Source organism: Rhinolophus sinicus, chromosome 15 (genome assembly GCF_057876585.1).
Source record: "Rhinolophus sinicus isolate RSI-liver-muscle chromosome 15, RSI-T2T, whole genome shotgun sequence".
NCBI lineage: Eukaryota > Metazoa > Chordata > Mammalia > Chiroptera > Rhinolophidae > Rhinolophus > Rhinolophus sinicus.
In genome coordinates, this window is record NC_142515.1 from 27,288,068 (window position 1) to 27,308,010 (window position 19,943).

Below are 19,943 nucleotides of genomic sequence, written 5' to 3' on the forward strand. Positions count from 1 at the left end.
GCACTGCTCTAAGAGTTATAAACTATTTTACAGAAATAAAGCATGTGTATTTTATACATCTGTGGAGATCTGATGCAGAGCCTGGTGGATCAGACTTCTCTGCAGGTTCTTCATTCCTCAGCTTAGGTGACCCAAGAAACCCTTAGTTGTTTTGGGAAGCTGAACATGCTCCAAGAAAATAACCGGGAATTCACAATTTCTTCGAATTCTTCTAAGGAGATATAATGACATATATTTTTCTATAGCTCTTCAAAGCTTCCCAAATTATAGTGTTTACATATAACCCTTTGTTTTGGACCCTTTGTACAAAGTATTTTTACTATTATAAATAACGGTGCAGTGAATGTTCTGATACCCAATCTCTTTTTCCCCCACATCTCTAATAGTTGCCTTAGGATAATTTCCTAGACGTAAAATCACTGAAGCAAAAGATGTAAATATGTTTAGGCTCTTCTTACAGCTCTTAATTTGTTAACAGCTTTGTCAGTGTTCCTAAAGCTATGAAAATTCTCACTGATTCTTTTTGCCTTATGTTTTTTTCTCCTTTGTTTTATGTTAAGTATTTACATTTCATCTTTATCATGTAACCTTATTGTTCATTTTCATTATAGGCAGTTAATCAGAGACTTACTCCAACCCAGAAGTTTACACCAAAAGACTTGGTTAGTGCAATAAAAGCACTAAATGTGGAGCTTGGATTAATTATCGATTTAACATATACCACAAGATATTATGAAGTGAAGGTAAAGTTACAAATGTATTTCATTATCATGGATAGGTCTTAAAATAGAAAAGATTTAATATTGTGTTTGGAAAGTGAATTGAGATATCCTCTTGATTTTTTAAATATAAATTTCAGAATTAACCATGTGTAATCTCTTAGAAATCTTCTAAATCCTTCATATAATCATACAGTATATTCTTTTCTAAAATCTTGGATTGTGCAAAGAGAAGAAAAATGGAATTTTATTATTTTAAGAGAACAAAATAACTAGAAGTAAGAAATGTATTAATAGATGGACATAGAAAAGGAAAGCAAAAAGTGAACAGAAAACAAAAGAAAGGAAAAGAGTGTATGATGGAAAAGAAAGCAAAAGAGGAAAAGATAAAGAAAAGGAAAAAACATGAGACAGGTGTTACTCCACAACAGTGTTTTTCGAACTTTCTTTAGCATCAAAATCATTTCCATTAAACCTTGCTCTGAAGTCCATTATATGAAGCAAGTAAACGAAGTTGTGCTGATTGAAGTAGGAGATTAAGGACCCACTAGGCCTCATCATCATCCTCTAGTCCCCCCCGCCCCATCCCTGATCTTAGGGACAGTACTCCCTGCCCACCCCCCATCCCCAATCTTAGTGAGCAAGAGTTTTAAAACCTTGCTCTAGAGGAAAATAACTTTTGAACCTTGCTATTCAATTGGATTGGTGCCATCAAAGATGTCATCTCTCATTTACCCTGATTGACATTTTGTCTTGGATACGTTGCTGCCATATCATAGTTCAACATACATAAAACTAAACATACATTCATTTTTTAAACACCACCCCTTCCCAAAAATACAAATTAGCACTCTCTCGAGCTGCCCTGTTTCTCCTCAGCCTGTCAGGTTTTAATCCCTTGAGTCTTCTGTCCTGGTACCTTACGTCAGATCAAGGACTAAAACCTGTAGATTTTTCGTTGTGAAATGTATCTCAGATTCTCTAGGTGTTTCACCTGATATCTCAGCAGCTAGTCTTTTCCATTCTTAGTTGTCCTTAAACAAAATTTTCATGCCAGTTCTAGTTTCTTTCTAAAAAAAGTCTTCATTCTCTTTGCCCTCCTCCCTGTTTTTAATGTATCACATGTAAATTCCTCTCCCCAACTTGTGAGGCGCAGTTTAATCTGGTCCCCCTCTCACCTTAACTCTTCTCAGTCCCTTACAACATACCATCTCCTCTAATTAGGTATATCTCTGCACTATCTCATGAACATTCTATGTTCATTCTTGATTGTGTGCCTCAAATCATTCCATAAACTTGGAATTTTTTTCTCTCCATCCTTGCCCAAAATCCACCTATTCTTCAAGGCCTAGTATTTACAGCCACTGCTGAACTGCTGCACATATAACCAGTTGTTTTATTCAGCATGTAAATGTTCAAGGGTGATTACCCTGGGTTTTCCAAATATATTATCTGCTCCTAAGATCTGATCTTACACATTTACACTCATTGCCAACATTGGTATTCTTTAACTGAGTCTTGTTAATTGATTAATTGATTTTACTTAAATGATGAAATTAGTCCTTTTTGTTCTTAGAGCCTCACTTATACTGGGAGTGCCAAAAAAAATGTATACACATGAGTTGTATTCATCTTTTGTTATTGGTATATATTGGGTATTACAATTTTAATGTAGTTTTTTCCTTTCTTAAAACGTGTATATATATTTTTTGGCACCCTCTGTAGATTCTCTTGCATAATTTTAAATCAGTCAGGGAAACATGTAAGCACTTTAAAACAGGCTTACTAAACATAACCTAAGCTGACATCTGGAATCCTAACACCAATTGTGGAGTTAACACTAAGTTTGTATATTAGGTTGACCCTGTGTCTGATTAATCATTTGAATCCTTAACTCATGATTATCATGTGCCACTGGGAATTGGGCTTATTTTTTAGTGTCTTTCATGTAGTATTCAAGAGTTCTACACAAATTGGTCTAAAGTGTGCCTTCAATGTAATCATTGTACCCTATTTTTAAAATACTGAATTATGAGTTTTATTGGGTTGAAGAATTTGTTTTTAATAACTTGTAATTGTTGTGTTCTATTTTCCTTTGTTTCTAGGACTTACCTAAAAGTGTTCATTATAAAAAACTTTACACTGTTGGACTTGAAGTCCCTGATAATACTACTATTCTGCAGTTCAAAAAGTGCGTGAGAAAATTCCTTTGGGAAAATGCAGAAAATGGTAATTAGCAATGTTTGATAGAATCCAACTGTTTTTACTTGATTGATAAAGATTATTTTAGTAAAAATTATTATAGATCACTTAAACGTGATACACGTATTTTGCTCAAATACTTCAAGTTGAAAGGACATTATCAAAGATTTCCCATTATAATGTGTGCATGTCCCTTATTTTAAGAAAACTTGCTTTAGGGAAAGTAAAGCATACAGAAATGGTACATTGAGAGATGAGTATTTGCTTTTCAAATAGATCCCCTACAGCATTCCTTATATGCTGATACCCTGAGAACACATAAAAATGTAAGTCAGTATTTAAAAATTGACTTAGAAATAACTTTTCTTGAAAGACTGTATATCATAAAGTAAGGTACATCTTAGTCTTTTCGGTGTACAATTTGGCTTTATACAGAAAAGAAAGCTAAAACTTAAAAACTTGTAAAAACCTTTTTAACTCCATGAATCTATGGGGAGATGGGGGGTCTTTCCTAAATAAATAGAGGTATATGTAAACGTGTATTTATGAGGATGTCCATTGGTATGTTTATAATATTGAAAAGTTGGAAAGCTCCTAAAAGATCATTAACATGAAATTGGTTAAATAAATTATGGCATGTACATACACATGGTATATACTAGGCAGATGTTAAAGCCCAAGTAAAAGAAGAATATTTAGTCATTTGGCAAAATGCTTGTGAGATACTTTTAAACGACAGCATCATTATATAATTGTATTTACAAATAATGGACAAACATATCCTAAAGGATAAACATCATAGTTGTCCTTTTCCTGTATCTGCTTGTTACAGAAAGAATTACAGGGGCTAAATAATTACAACAGATGCCAATTCTCCCTTACCTATCTGCAGGAATCTCCTGAAATAAGCAATTTTTTTTTACATCCAGAAATGTAAAAGAGACAAGAAACCCTTTTTTGGGTGGGGGGAGGGGTGAATGAATAGAAAGAAAAGGGTGAAATTTGTAGTGCCTACCTAGTCTCCTGGCCTTAGGGAAGAAGAATTTCAAAAGACCAGGGCTACTTCTTCTTGGGAAGTGACTTATTTCAGATGCATTGCTAATGGCTGCTCTTTAACCAGCTGTTTAGTAAGAGCCTGGGAAGTAGAATTGGTTTCCTGGTTTTAGGCTGATCAGAATGGTTACGATGTCAACCACAGCAGCCTTGTTCTGGACCCAGGGCTTCTCATTTTACTCTGTCCCAGCAAATCGAAAAGAGCTTCATTAGTTTATTTTCTCCAAAGATTAGGCAGAGGGGAGGGGGCACTAAGTGCTGTTAGTTCAACTGTTTATATTAGGGAGACAGATTGAATGAACCCTGTTCTTACTGGGTTCCGCCAAGCAGCATAACGTTGCATTTTAGTCTGTGATACCAGAAAGTTTGTGATGCTTTAGACACTAGAACATTGATCTGATCTTAGGCTCTTAATTTTAAAAACCAAGTAGAGAAAAAAAAGTTTCGTGTATGGACTGAAAAGATATACATCCCTTCTTTATCCTTATCGCCAAAGTTAGTCAGCGATAGATCTTGAAGAAATATTCTCTAAATTCCAATGGAAATACTCAACTCTGGCTTAATGTATAGTCCTCATTCTCATCTCTTGCATGTTAGAAAAAAATACCTCCACAGTGTGGATGGGTGTTAGCATGGATTGATGATTAAGGGTTTCAGCTAGGTTCTCAATGCTGCTTTGCAGTCTTCTCCCTATCCCTAGTCAGCTCACTTGTCTGCTTCCAAATCTTGCCTCTGTACCATATTCATTTTCCTCGTTCTTAGCAGTAATATAGCTTCCCACTTCTCAGTGAAAAGAGAGGACATCAAGTATTATATCCCTTCCTCGCTTATCTTACTGTATTGTATTTTCATAATCTTCCTTCCCTTTGCTTTCTTAAGAAAAGCAAACTAATTCTCTACCTTTACTGGACATTCTCTCCAATCCTGCCTTCTGCAGGACATTTTTTCATTTATTCTCATCTCTATAATATCAACATAAAAACATGCACAGGTCTCCACTATCTTAAAGTAATACCCTCTTCTCCATCTTGCAACCTGATTTAGTCTTTCACTCTGTTTCCCTTCCTTTACTGATTATGCTTTTAATTAAGAAGAGTTTTCTCTACTCATTGTTTCCGTTTCTTTTATTCCCATTCACTAAAGAAATTCTTACCACCTTTAATCTGATTTCTACAACCCATCCCTACCTTGCTTGAATCTCTGTATGTTTAACTTCTGTTGTTCATTCCTTCCTTAAAAGTTTTTTCTTTTTACGATACTGTTTTTCTTATTTTTCTTCTACTTATCTAAATGTTTTTTAGTCTTCTAGCTGTCTTGTTTTTCATTTATTTGTTCCATTCAAATCCATAATACCTAGTGTTTCTCAAGATTCTGTTCTACTTTTGGCAACTGCAAAGCTGGGAAGATCCCAGTCTGGTTGAGGACATCAGATCTCATTGTCTTCTCAGCCCTTAGACTCTTTCCCCAAGACCTTCAATGAGATGGTTTGATTTAAAAAAAAAAAAAAAAAAATAGATCTGTCCGAAGCTCTCTTTTCACTCAATTCACTTTGTCTCGTCTTTTCCTGTGGCTTAAACTTTAGGTACCCAAATCTATGTATCTAGCGCAGACCTTTGAACACTGAGCCCCATGTCCGTATTCAAAGACATCTAGTATCTTCACCAAGGGGTTCATCTGGCACCAATAAACTGAACATGTCAAAAACTGAACTCTCTCTTTTCTCCAGATCTACTCCCATCCTCTCTGATCTTAGTTATTATGATTATTATAATGGCCTCCTAAGTAGATTTCTTGCCTCTCCTCCCACCAATCATTCCCCCAAACTTCCAATTTACCTTTCTAAAATGCACATCTTATCAGGTCACTCCCTTGAGTCCTTCAGTGGCATCCCATCTAATAAGCACCAGATTCCTTAAGGGGACATAGGATGTTTCATGGCTTGATTCTTGACCTCCTTTCTTAACAGTCTCATAAGTCTGTTTTACATATACTTCACATGTCTGTTTCCCACACATTATACTCCTTGCCTTTACATGTACTATTACTGAAATGTTTTCCATCTTGTTCATGTGGTGATTCCTCATATTTCTGAAGATTATCTAAATGTTTCTTTCAAACATTCCCTCTGAAACCTTCTTTCCCCCAGTATGAAATTAAGGGTTCGCTCTTATATACTCTGATAGCACCTCTGTGTGCATTTATTATGAGTCTTATGATAAATGCTTTGTTTACTTGCGTGTCTTCACCTTCTAGACTCTGAACTCATTGAGTTGCTGGGCAGATTCAACTGGAATTCCCTCAACCATCGTTGCTCAAGTGAAAACCTCCCCCTTAATTTTTTTGTTATAAATCCATATAAGGATATTTGGAAAAAACACGTACATATCAGAAAAAAGTTTCTAAGTCTAATAGTGATCATTCTTTCACATATAAAAATACTATAAATTACTTCTGTTATTTTCTAGAAAAATAAATTCTATTTTGTTCGAAACACAAAATAAGTAATGAAAACAGGTCTCTAAAATCCCTTATTATAAACCCATTCTAAATATGTTAACACAGAAATTTATGGTATTTGAAAGCAATTTAAAGATCTGGAACGGTGAGTTGTAACTTTTCTGTCAGTTGAAAGTGTCCTAACAGACACTAAAATAATGCTTTCTGAACCTTCAGACATGGTCCTGTGGAGAGGTGGCAAATCAACTCTTGAGAAGGAATAGTACTAGGGATTAGGAGGGTAGAAAAGGTGAATGTAAGATAAATACAAGTGAAGGGGGGAAAAAAAACCTAGAGCATGAATCTTACTGAAAAATTGCCTCAGAACGATAACCAGGAGATGAATATGCCTTTCAAAACGCACCTTCTATAGGAAAGTATTCAAATTTTAACCTCATGTGCAGGGAAACTTTTTAAGATAAGTCACCCCGACCATGAATAAAAAGGTTCCTGGCCCATTCACAAAGGTCAGTAGATTCATCTTTTAATTCTTCAGCTGTGGTAATAATGTACCTCAAAAGAGAAATGGTGTCATAGATATTTCTAGTAATCAGAAAGTATTAGTACGTTTGATCGAATGTAAAAGCAATTAAGATGAAAGAAGTAAGTTCTAAATCATTTTTTTCTGAATAATGTTTGAAGCATGTTATTCATGAACATGATATAAACTTTGTCTTTCATTTGACTAACTTAAAAAATTCATCTTTAAAACTATAGTCAACAAAGAAAGCCTATTTCTTTCCTGAATCTTTGATAGTGTCCCTTTGACATATTAGATTTAAATACAATGACTAAGAATTCTATCAGTAATAGATATTTTTATTAAAAATTATTATAAGTTGTGTATAAAACATGCTTTTTATTGTACTATTCTTATTTTTTTCATACTCTTTAATGTTTCTTTACATTTTATAGATAAACTCATTGGAGTTCATTGCACTAATGGAATTAACAGAACAGGATACCTTATATGTAGGTAAGAATGATATGGGTGGTAGAGGAAAATTTTAAAATTCAGCCTCACTTATTTTGTAAAATTGAAATGATATTTTTATTCAGGTACCTTATCGATGTGGAAGGCTGGGATCCAGATACAGCAATTCAAGGTATTTTTATAAAGTTTAGCTAAAATCAAGGACCAATGTTATAAAAACATCTAGTGCCGTGTAAATGAATATGCAGCAAAATATGGATAATAATGCTTTTTTCTTATTCTAAGTTATTTTGTTTTAGGGTTAGCACATTTTCCACTTAATACATTTTAAGTAGATTTTTACTATATCCCTTTACGAAAACAAACAAGAAAACTGTAAATTTTTAGAATCTTATCACTGCTGCTATAATAAATCAATTTGTTACATAATCTGCTAGTTGGTTAGAGAAATCTAAGGATCTTGTCACATAATTTATCTCATTAATTTTATTTGATCAATATTCTTCATTGATTGCTTTTAGCTTTTGGTGAGGCCCGTGGTCATCAAATAGATGGATGTGTATACTTAGCGGATCTCAAAACGCAACCCATGAGAAGGTAAATTTTAAACCCTATTGTGAGTTGTATCTTATCCAAGGATCTTATTACTTTAGTAAAATTTCTCTCTTATCCTTTGCAGGTTTCTTAAAGTATAACCTTTGTTACAACTCTCATTGTTAAATATAGAAACTAAAAAAGAATTCATTGATATATCATTAAGACAGTCTGATGGCCATAACTAATTTTTGTGTTCAATATATTCAGAAGTTTTGGAAAATTATCCTAAAGAATGTTAGTTACAAATCTTGCCATTGTATTTGTCAAAAATTCAGACTTTGTCATCTCCTAAATTTGGCCTCATAGTACATGGCAGAAATTATTTTAAACTGAAAAAGTTTTAAATATATCAGTCAGTCACCTTTATCATAGAAGAGGCCCTTGGGGTGCCTCTTCTAGAATGGTAGTTTCTGAATTTGGCAATACAGCAGAATCAGCTAGAGAATGTTATAAAAAGACAGATTCCTAGGCCCCACCATATGAGCTACTAATTTAATAGGTTTAGTATCAGGGGAGAGGAATCAGGAATTTGACTTTTGAAAGCTTCTCAGGATTGGGAACCAATGTGCTAGACCATATAAATGATTAACCCTAATTCCTGGACTGCCATCAAGCTGAGTAAACTCAAAAATATCCCCCTAAGTAAATAAATGGTTGGCCTCCTTAGTGCAGCTGTCGATCATAATCTATGGATCTATGGTAATATTTTGAGATTGCCTTTTAGAAACAGCAGCATAGTGGATATTAAGCCACTATGTAAATAGTAAATAGATAAAAGATGCAGTTACTTCTTGAAGTCTATACTGTTTCATGATACTAAGACGATGTATCATAGAGGACTTTTTCTTTGGTGGGAAAAATCTATGTCCACGTTATTTAAAAACTGCAGCAAGCAAGTCACTTGGATATAAATTTTAAAAGATGGGCTAGGATGCATCTCTAAGTGTTTAAACACTGCCTGGCACATTTTGGGCACCTGAAAAATACTTGCTGAATGGATGAATGAGTGAATTGATGACTGGTGCTGGAGCAAGGCATTCAACAGTGGAATTTTGTATGGTGAAAGTATGGGTCCTCAGAGAAGGTACATGGAAGAGTGGAGTTAGGGAAATCTGATGTTCAGTACTTGAATACCCCTGACCTTATTCCCACTCCCCCTTTATCTCTTCTATTAACCTTTCCTTATAGTGCCTGTTCCTTAAGCCCTTAATTTTTACGATCTCTTGGCCATTGGAGATAATGTTTACATCCTAACAGTTGAAAATCCTCTCAGATTTTACTTGACTGATTGACCTTTTACCTCATGGTTCTTAAGCTTCATTCTTTCCACTAAAGCAAAATGGCAAAATATCTGTAGATTTTTCCAAAATGCAGTGTGCATATTTGCTTTTTTTTTTTTTCCCTTATTTTGTGCTTGTGTGTTTAAAAGCCTATGACCCTGTTTCTGATTGAATTTAAATTTTCTTACTGATATTTCTCCTCTAGTAATCTTGGAATGGATGTCTGGGATTCTGATGAAGATGTAAATCCCCCACCTAATTCTATGGAAGAATCCAGGGATTGGCACCCAAATGAAGACTTTCATGGGTAAAAATAACATAATTTTAGATAAACATTTTATGAAAGTTAAGAAACAAATTCCTTAATGGTGGTAGAGTAGGGAAAAAAACCCACAGAACTGGGAATCAGGAAATTTGCATTCAACTCTTAGCTCTGCCACTTATAAATTGTATGTAATCTAGAGCAAGTGACATTAACGTTTTCAGGCTACTGTTGTTTAATTTATAAAATAAAGAAATTGGACCAGATCAGTTAGCTTTTCTTATGTTTAGTTCTAAGGACATATAAAACTAGTTTTATAAGACTGAAAAGGTTGGGTTTTTTGTTTTGGTTTTTTAATCAATTAAGTTTTGGAAATGCACATATCACCATGAACTTAGCTTAACCCGTAGAATTCCCAAAGTAAAAATTTATTAAATGTTATTTAACCCAGCATTTCCCCAACGTATTTGAGCACAGAACTCTCTTTTTCCCCCCACAGAACAAGCATTAACATTATTCTCCAAACTATTTGGCAAATATTGAACTAGATAATCTCTGTGATCCCTTCAGAATCTAAAAAGCTATGATTCTAAGTAATAATTTGTTTATTCTATCAATATATCTGAAGCTTAAATCAAAGGTGTCATATGATACTAGAATTTCTTCTATTACACACACATGCGTATCACATAAATATATACTAGAATTTTTTCTGACTTACACATATATATATATACACACATATATCTTTATAAACTGATGAGACAATTTAAAAATTATCTTGAAACCTTTTTTCTCTATCTTTACAAAAAAAAGTTTTTGCACTCCTCTCTACTGGCATTTTTCTCTATAACCTAATCTCTGAATACACAATATTGTTTTAAACCATAAGGAATATTTAGTATTTATATTAAAAAAAACAACAACAAAAAACAAATAGTATGTAACTATTATTTTCAATAAATTGAGATTATCTACTATGAACTGAGTTAATACAAGTTAGAGTAGACATTCATGGGCTGTTCTTCCACTTTGTTTTTCTTCCAGCCTCAATCCTTACCTCAAAACATGAAGCATTTTGCCACCTGAACAGTTCTGATTTTTCACTCCCCCGGAGGAGGAATATTTAAGCAATGCTAGGCATTGTGTTAGACATTAGCAGGCATCATAGGATATGCATAAAATATATAAGGGGGTACACAGAGCTCTTCAGCTTACCATGGCCTTTCATATCTGCTTTAACATAATCTCATTCACTCATTTAATCTCTATGCCCATTCTTGGGAAGCATTTATCTTCACAATTCAAAATAACTATTTTGTTCCTGTTCCTTATGAAAAATCCTTGTGAAAATCTCTCTTAGAAGTTAGTACCAGAAACTGTTGTTTTGTTTTTCAGACAATATGTGGGGTGGAGGTTATTGTTTTATTTTTGTTTAGCTTGGCTTTTGTTTGCTTTTATGAAACAAAAGTTAGAAAATTTTGCTTTTCTAACAAAGAGAAGTTTACTTTTATGAAACAAACAAGTTCTAAAGTTAGAACTTGTTGGCTAAAAAGCAAAGTGCTAACTTTATGGTCAATTATAGTATCTTATCCTGGGTTTTTAATAAGTTATCTTTTTTCATTCTAAATGCTATCGCTATCTATTCCTCTTTTTAACTCTATTTCAAGTTGATGTGTTTTTTATGTTATAAAACAGTTTAGCGCAGTTACTTAGAAAACTAAAAATGGATTTAACATGATCCAGCAATTGCACTCTTGTACATTTATCCCAGAAAAATAAAAACTTGTTCACACAGAAACCTGACACGAATGCTCAGCGCAACTTTATTTATAATAGTAAAAAACTGGAAACAGCCCAAATGTAATATTTATATGAAATATTATATAAGATCTATTAATCCTTTTTAGATGTAAAATTATATAAAAATCAACATGTTTTTATTTCTTCTGATAGGAAGTTAATACAATAATCCAGCGTGTCATCAGCGGTGTTTGTAAGGTTACTTCTTTAACCCATCAGATGAATTGTGGCAAAAGTTATCTGGTTATGTATGACACATTCCTTTAAATGAAAAGATGATGTGAAATGTGTTGTTCACCAGTTTTTAGGAAAAAGAAAAATTCTTTTTAACATGAACACACTTTTGTTTTGAAATTTACAAGTTGATAGTTGCAGGGGAGAGTTTTGGGTTCATAAGCAAACACAAAGGAGAAAAATGAAAATGAGGCACAACCCAGTTTAGGGGACATCACAGTAAATTTATGTCCTGATGAGTAAAAGGAGATTTTGCTAATAGCCTAACATTTATTCTGTATTTATTTTTTAAATCCTAAGGATTTATACCATTTTTTCCCCCTACAGGTCTGGGAAAAGGTCCAGTCTTCTTAATGACCAGCACCCTGGAGATGATGGTGTGCTGATAAAAGATTACGATTATGTCAGCGATGAACCCGTGCAGAGGCGTGGGGAGTTTTATAAACACCGGTATAGTGACAGCGTGCCAGAGGAGAGACGCCTGAGAGACTGGGATTTTGATGACAAAGGACCAGGACCAAGATGTTCATTTTTTGGTGATCACCAGTGTTATGATCTCTCCCAAGAGGAAGTAGATTACAAGTTACCTGGAACAAGACGAAGAGCATTTCATGATCAGCAGCCTCACAGTGACTTCCATGAAGCAGACGCTGGAGACGATTTTGATTTTGTTAGCAAAGTTTGCAGAAAAAGGAGACATTCTGTTCAGAATCATCAGGCCTATGATACTTTTTGTGAACAATTTCCATCTCAAGATTTTGATTTTGTTAATAGAAGTCAGGGACAAAAACAACGATCTTTCCATAACCGCCATGAGTACCAGGACCAGTTGCCTAGACGAGGTTTTAATTACCTCAGTAGAGGTGGTTTTCAAAGGCAAAAACCTTTCCATCGTCCCTATTCTCATGATGAAATGAATTTGGAAGATTTTGAGTATACTGATGAAGTATCAGAGCACACATTGGGACCTTTACATGACCATTCCAACAGTGATTTCTCAGAGAAAATGCCATTGAAAAGATGTGTTAATAGAGATTTTGAACAAAGACTACCATCCTTTCCAAAGTTTCAAAAACAAATGCAGTTAAGAGATTTTGATTTCAACAGTGGAACTGGACCAAAGCAAGTATCTTACTGTTACTTCCCACCTAGGGAACCACAAGAACAGATTCTGGTGGAAGACTTGGACTTTAAACAGGAAGCTTCCTTACCGAAACCTAGATCTTTTCAGGACCACACACTTCATAACATAAATCCTGATTGGTATTTAGATGAGTCCTTTTGGAAAGAACTGTAGTTGAGTCCAACAAAACAGTCTTTTTTCAAATTAGGGTATTTGAATAAACATTCAAAAATGGTATAAATTATCACCCAAAACTAAAATGCAGATTTGTTTTTGTATAGATTCAAGGTATAATCAAGATTTATTTTGATTGCTATGAATTAGAAATTTTCCTTTTAAGTTATTCCCCAGGATTGAAGTAAATACAACAGATTAGATTTAAATGGTTTAATTCTTGACCATAAGCTAGAAGTAAAAAATATCAGAAACAGCTTTTTCACAGAAATGCCACTATTTTTAGACAAGTATTTAAAAAAAAATATATACCTCTTAGATGTGCTACAGAATTATTTTTTAATATACACAACTTGTAGTCCTCTTCTCTGTCATTCAGCACTTTATCATCTGTGCCGTTAGATAGATGGGAGCATCAGGAGAGCAGTGGCCCCAGTGAGACTGAAGTACAAAGCAAGGAGAAGGGTGAAGCATGACATCCTGAAGGGAAACAAGACGAGGAAGAAAGGATACTTTAAAGGGTGGGGGGGAATAAAAAGAAGCCAGGGAAAGGCAGCAGTGAATAAAAAATAAGACCATAGAACAGAGAAGGCTTGAGAAAGAAGATGAAGACATATAATGAGAGAAAGTTGTGTGCCTTCCTCCTAATTCACAATGTTTTGTCCAGTTATATAATCTTATCCTACACATATACCTGGATCGATGTGAACTCTCACCTAACCTAATATGACCTATCTTAGTTTGCTTTGGAAGCTATTCTTTTTTCTCTACTAACTTTTCTACCAGCATCTAATCCATCTTCCTTACTTTGTTCACTTCACAGGAAATATGGCACTGATAATCACAGAAGCAGAAGTCAGAGGTAAATATTGATTTAGCTGTGAAACCAGCTTTTTCAAACTTGTCCCTAATTGCTACCATTGACGTGTAAACATGTTAAAAGACAAGTGTTTCCTGAATTCACATGTGTTCAGGGTTTATATACAGCTTCTGCAGGTCCTGGGCACAATCTTTTGAAAGGACTGGCACCTCTCCCTATGGTTTGGGGTTGTAAAACTGGTTAATCAGTTCATCTGCACGGGTTTCCTGTGGCTAACGATACCAGTTAAGCCAGAAATTTAGGTTTCATTTCCTTTATGATAACTTAGCTCCATTCATGATTGAGTCTACATCCTGACCCCAGCTCACTGTCTTCTCACTGGACAAGATAAAAGACAAGGTTGGTCAGTAAAAATCTCTCACTTCCCTGAGGACAACCTCTCTATTACTGATGATGGTCTGGGTTAGGAGGATTATAGTATTCAAAAGAGAGCATATAAAAGAAAAAGCCTTTTATCGGCTTCCTTTTTCTCCTATCTTGTCACTCAGTACCACTTGTGGGGTAAAAGTTACAAGTAGCCTATGCAAAATAAGTTTCAGTATAAAAGGATATTACATATTGATTTGTATTAAATTACACAGAAATTAGATTGGAGATTTTGTTTCAAATTAGTTTTTTTACTTCCCTAACTTCTTCAGCTACTGTAGACAGGGTTCAAATGGTTCAAAGGTGGTCTGGTCAATTGGAGAGACCCAAAGGAAAAGTTTAGATAAACCAAAAGAGACCTTGGTTTGTGTGTGGGGTGGGGGGTAGGGGGGAAGGCAGGTGACAGCCAAGTCAGGATTCCTCCTGCTCTCTTCCTTTTAACTTACCCACAACTGACAGGCCTCAGAACGCAGCATATTAGCAATTTGGATAAGAAGGGATTGTATAGCAGGAAAACAAATAGAGTTCTTTATAGACACTATCGAACATTTACATTAAAACCCTGCTAGAGTTATCTCACAAATGTATATTTTAGTAGATGTTTATTAAAAGAGAGGTTTTAGGTTTAAATATGTATTAAAAACAAAAATTTTAAAAATTTTGAAAAAACAAAAAGCTTTAAAATAGGTGATTTGTTAGCCTTCTTCAGCTTCTCTGTTGCAAAGAACTTTTCTAGAAGAGATTGTAACATAAGCCATCGATTTGCTGCTACACCAAAGTCATTCTGCTCCTCTCTTTAACTTCATCATCTAAAAGCGAATAGGTACATATAGCTGCTGTGGTCCTAATTCTCCCAGCAGGATGAAGAGGGGCCTATCAAATGTATCCCTCCTTCCATGCAAAGTGCATTCTTCTATAGTATTAAGGATCATAACCATCTGTTTACTTTTACCATGTTGCATCATGCAAGGATTCTGCCTAACTTCATCATTTGACCATTGCTAAAAACACATTTACTTCTTTTGCACATTGCCCTCCATAAAGTTTGAATCCTGTTCCGTCTGTGATTATAATTAACACTTGTTTCTGTAAGATTGACAAAATGATGATAATTGATGAAGTAATGGGCACATGGATGTGTATTCTATTCTACTTGTGTTTGAAAATTCTAATAATAAAAAGTTTAAAAATAAATTGTTTCTGTTATATTATTAGACTGGTCCATCCAGAAGATAGTCGAAGAATAATACATCCTTCAGATGAATTTCACTACAGGAGACAGAGCAGATTCACAGCATATTCTTCACGGGGACTTTCACCTTCCTGTGTATTCCAAGAAGATGGTTCAGTTGACTATTATAGAGGTAAAAATTCAAGAGATAGGGAACAGCACAAAAGGTCATATTTTTAAGCTACTGATTACAGTTATGGTATGCCTATAGCTTGCAGAGCTGAGAGAACATTATGATTTACCATCAAGAAAAACAGCAATTGGTGCTGAGTAGTTCGCTTTAAAAACTGCCCACCATTTATCTACATTTTGACTATAAAATATAAGTATCAAAATTGTCTTGTATTATTTTTGAATCCAGATTTTCCAAAGGTCTTTCATCAGGCATGTTGGCCTGAATAACAGGCATCTCTGCCTTCACAAAAAAAGGCAACAAAACCTGAGAAAGTGAAATTCAGAGCCGGGATCTTAAAAGCTTGTTTAAGAATAATGTTAAACTCATATATAATAAATAATAGCAAGAATGTTATAGCATCTGTAACTGTTTAAAAAAAAAATACCCCCTCGAGAAGGACAGAGGATTGTTGTGTGTGTCCTTGTAGCTTTGAATGTATTTTTAGACCTGTGCTGTCCAATTCGGTAGCTACTAGTCACGTGTGACTATTGAGCACTTGAAATGTAGCTAGTCCTGATTAAGATGTGCTGTAACATCTCATTCATGATTTTTATATTAACTACATGTTGAAATGTTAATTTTTTAGATATAATCACTTTATGAAACTCTCCTTAGTTACTCAGTTTGATTGTACCATATTTTTCTTACAGAGGTCTTGACTGATACAAAATTAAAATGAAGTATACTTTTTCAAAACTTAACATTGTATTATTTCTTATTATGGTGAAGCTTTTATATTTCTTTCTTTCTCTCTCTCTCTCTCTCTCTCACACACACACACACCCTAATTAAGTTGAATTATTTTGGCTTCTATATATATGGGAGAGCTTTTCCTTGACTCCACCTCCCCCTGCCATGCATCCACCCGACTGTCAGTCCCCAGATCCAGAGATGGAGAGCCTGGGGCAAGGTCAGTCATACATCACCAGTCCATCCTGTGCAACAGTTAACTCTTACAGCAATCCTTAAAGGAAGGAGGTACAGGGCCTCTTCATATTTCCGTGACAAGGTCATAGCTGAAAAATGTTCCATGGAATAAGCACATAGAGCCCAGACGTGTATGATGGATGGCATCAACACTTTCAGACCTGGGTCCTGGCAAGTGACAGTAAAAAGGCATGCCACTCGACACTAATGTAGCTCTCCTCACTAAAGTAAACCCTGGGACAGTAAGATACGGCATGGCTTTAAAACCCAATAGCATCTTTGTGGTACAATTGGTTAGCATAACTGAAAGGTTTGTGGTTTCAGCCAGCCGGGAATGGTCTTGTTTCCAGCCAGTTTCTTGGTGATAAAAATCTTCTGGAATTAGATTGTGGTTATGGTTGCACAACACTGTGAATGCACTAAATGCCACTGAATTGTACATGTTAAAGTGGTGAATTTTATGTTATATGTATTTTACTACAATAAAAACAAAACCCCAATAAATGCAGTGGAGGATGCATTTTCCCAAACCTGCGTTGTAAGTATATCTTTCTTCCTGACATGTACACACCTATCATGTAGTACGCCGTGCTATCTGAGTGTCTATATGTACATCAGCTTTTTAAAAATCTCTGCTCTGGGCGTTCCACTCTGTAGCATTTTGGTATCACCTGGGACTATGTGACTCATCCATAGCCCCATTATGAGTTGGACTAAGTACTGTATTACTGCACAAGCACATAAATTCCTCGAGTCTTTGGCCCTAGCACATATTTGCCTAGAATAGAAAATTCTCCCATGCAGAGAGCAGGCTGGAAATGGGATGTGTGTCTGCCCTCTCCAAAGGCATTGATTGTATGGCTTTCTTAATAAACGGGAAACGAGAAAGTGTCTGTAAGAGTACAGCTGAGATTCAGATTCTTTTAACCAGTGTAACTTCTCAGACTCAGGACTCTGTTCTTCTGGACAAAGCCAGTATTGTTCTTTTATAAAGCAAAGATCATGAAATGTGGCAGGTTTTTAAGACCTACACAAACACAGCATACAAAAGAGAAAGGGGGAGTTGGGAAAGACTCTAGAAAGAGACAACGTCCGCCGGGAAGTCCTTGAGGCAGAAGGTGGTGAATACCTCCCAAGGAAAGGCGTCAGCAAAGCCAAGGAATCTTCATACTGGTCAAGATTGGCCTTGGTGAGCAAGGAAGGATGACCTGTGGAGGAAAGGGCTCCCTGGGCAAGTTTTTTTCTCACTCCAGCCAGCAGATTTCAGCTGCTCCTGCTATACCATATCTTTCCAGAAATATGAAGGCTTGCAAAAGATGAACAGGCCTATGATGGCCACTGCAACCAGGATCAGCGAGAAGAGGACCATGAGGAAGATATAGGTGGCGTGGGAGAGAGGTGCAGACAGCGGCTCCTCCGCTGGGATCATGTTGGTCAGGTTCAGCATGTAGCCCAAAGTCCATCCCACGTCACTGCTCCGGATCTGCAAACAGTGGGGAAAGTTTGTTGTTTCTGGTCGGAGGCTACATGAGCATGAGCGTTCGAGCAACCCCGTCCGTCACACTGATCCACCAGGAGGTGGAGAGCATCACACTCAGTTCTTTACCTGGATTACTTCTACCTTCTAAACGGGGAATTTGGTTGTGGGGAAAATGAACAGGAACCAGTGATGAAGGAGAGTTTGGAGCCTTATTACTATATTCCCAAAATTCAGAGGAATTTGATGATAGACTGCCCAATTCTCCGGCCTAGAAGAATTTAAATAGGCCTTTAGAGATTTGCATTCCTCTTGTTTCTGTGAAAGTGGGGGTGGGAGAGGGGAGGAGGGCAGTGGGGAGTGACAGGAAGCAGGCAAAAGCTAAGAGAATGATTGTCCCTGGCCTTTTACATCTATGTTGGTGTCAGGAATCTCATCCATGTAAAACTAGGACTTTTTTATGATTCAACTAGGGAAAAACTGGAGAATAATCCCAGCAAGTTAATCTCACTTTATGAAAGTTGGAAGACTGCATATGCATGAGAAAGGATTCTCATTAAAGGATAAAACATGCTCTGACCCTTTCATGTTCCCAGGAATATATTCCAGCTGCCTCAAAACTTACTGGAATATAGGTAGTCTATGAATAATAATTTTGAAAATGTTTTTATTACTTGAGTTGTATGCATGGTTGTGGTAGAAAAGCTAGAAAGTACAGATAATTCTAAAAAAGGAAATAAAAACCATCTATACTTCACCACTCAGAAGTTACTATTATCATTTTGTGACATATCCTTTCAGTCGTCTCTGTGATGTTTTTTTCTTACAAAAATTGAATTAAATTTTATGTAGAATCACTTAACAATACCTTGTAAACATCATCCCATGTCTCTTAAAGGATTTCTGTAACATCATCCCTGGCATGAACTGCCTTATAAGTTCATTTTTACTCACTTTATCCAATTAGTTATAAATCCTAGAATGGAGTTAATTGGATAAAATGAAGTGCATGTTTTAAGACTTAGCACATATTTATTGCCAATACAATCTCCCCTGAGGTGCTAATTTACATTCCAGCCAATAGCAGTGGTGGAAATGTTCCTTTCCCCTGACCCCTTGCCAATACTGGGAATTAATAGTTTGTACACTTCCCTTTATGGGGGATAGGAACTTTAGCTGTGTGTCAAGGAAGGCTCCAGAATTAAGAGTTATCACCTAGGGTTCAGAAATACTGGATCATTCCTTGGAGTTCAGAGACTACAGATCACTCATAAACTTGATATAGATGTATCCTTCAAACAGACAAAATAAACTGATGGAATGGGAGGAAGACTGGGGTATTAAAACAAGGAAAAGATTTGTGTTTGAATCTGCAAGATCAGTCTTGAAAAGAGCGTGATAAAACTAGTATCCTCAAGGCTGCTACATCCCCCTCTGCCTCAAGGTTTTGTTTTGCTTGAAATCACCATATTTAATATAGGGGGTGATTGTTTTTCCCATTAGTGAGTATGGGCTTAAAAGGTAGAGAAATGGGGCTCTTGATATTTTTCAAGTATGAGTTGCCCATGAGGCACGCAGCCCATGTAAATGTTTCTCTGTGCCTGCAGGTGGCGCTATGGTAAAGAACAGTGAGGTTGCTTCCTTAAGATTTCCCCCTAGGCTGGCTTTTAAGGGAAGACCCCTATTCACAAGCCACTCATACCTTTCTTCACACTGAGCTTTCAGATTGGTCAACCTTGAAGCTACAACCAACAAAGCCTTCACCCTTTATGAGAAACCATGATCACCCTTTCCAGAATCATGGAAGGGGCCTTTGGGATTCTGAATGCTTAAGGCAGCGCACAAAATCACTGTGGCTACTAAAATACTGTTATATTACTTTAATATCTCATGTTTTGTTTTACAAGGAGTTCGTCACTGTTATGTTACCAGAAAGGAGAGGCTAAGCGTGCAGGTAGCTCTCCTTAGGTGGGATATCCACAACTGGCTGGTAGACAAACCCAGGAGGGT

At 35.8% G+C, this 19,943-nt stretch overlaps 2 protein-coding genes across 2 annotated transcripts in view; one reads left to right on the top strand and one right to left on the bottom strand.

The window, feature by feature from the left end:
* Window positions 1-16,230, top strand: part of LOC109443880 (uncharacterized) — a 37,817-nt gene extending 21,587 nt beyond the window's left edge. The window contains exons 3-11 of the mRNA XM_019724763.3: window positions 612-743; window positions 2,825-2,948; window positions 7,386-7,446; window positions 7,530-7,576; window positions 7,926-8,001; window positions 9,487-9,588; window positions 11,908-12,702; window positions 13,701-13,739; window positions 15,339-16,230. Coding sequence (XP_019580322.2) covers window positions 612-743; window positions 2,825-2,948; window positions 7,386-7,446; window positions 7,530-7,576; window positions 7,926-8,001; window positions 9,487-9,588; window positions 11,908-12,702; window positions 13,701-13,739; window positions 15,339-15,534 — 1,572 coding nt within the window. The 3' untranslated portion in view covers window positions 15,535-16,230. The remainder of the gene's footprint in view (window positions 1-611; window positions 744-2,824; window positions 2,949-7,385; window positions 7,447-7,529; window positions 7,577-7,925; window positions 8,002-9,486; window positions 9,589-11,907; window positions 12,703-13,700; window positions 13,740-15,338) is intronic.
* ENTPD1 (ectonucleoside triphosphate diphosphohydrolase 1) overlaps window positions 15,904-19,943 on the bottom strand; it is a 95,755-nt gene continuing 91,715 nt past the window's right edge. Inside the window, exon 10 of the mRNA XM_019724764.3 lies at window positions 15,904-17,939. Coding sequence (XP_019580323.3) covers window positions 17,733-17,939 — 207 coding nt within the window. The 3' untranslated portion in view covers window positions 15,904-17,732. The remainder of the gene's footprint in view (window positions 17,940-19,943) is intronic.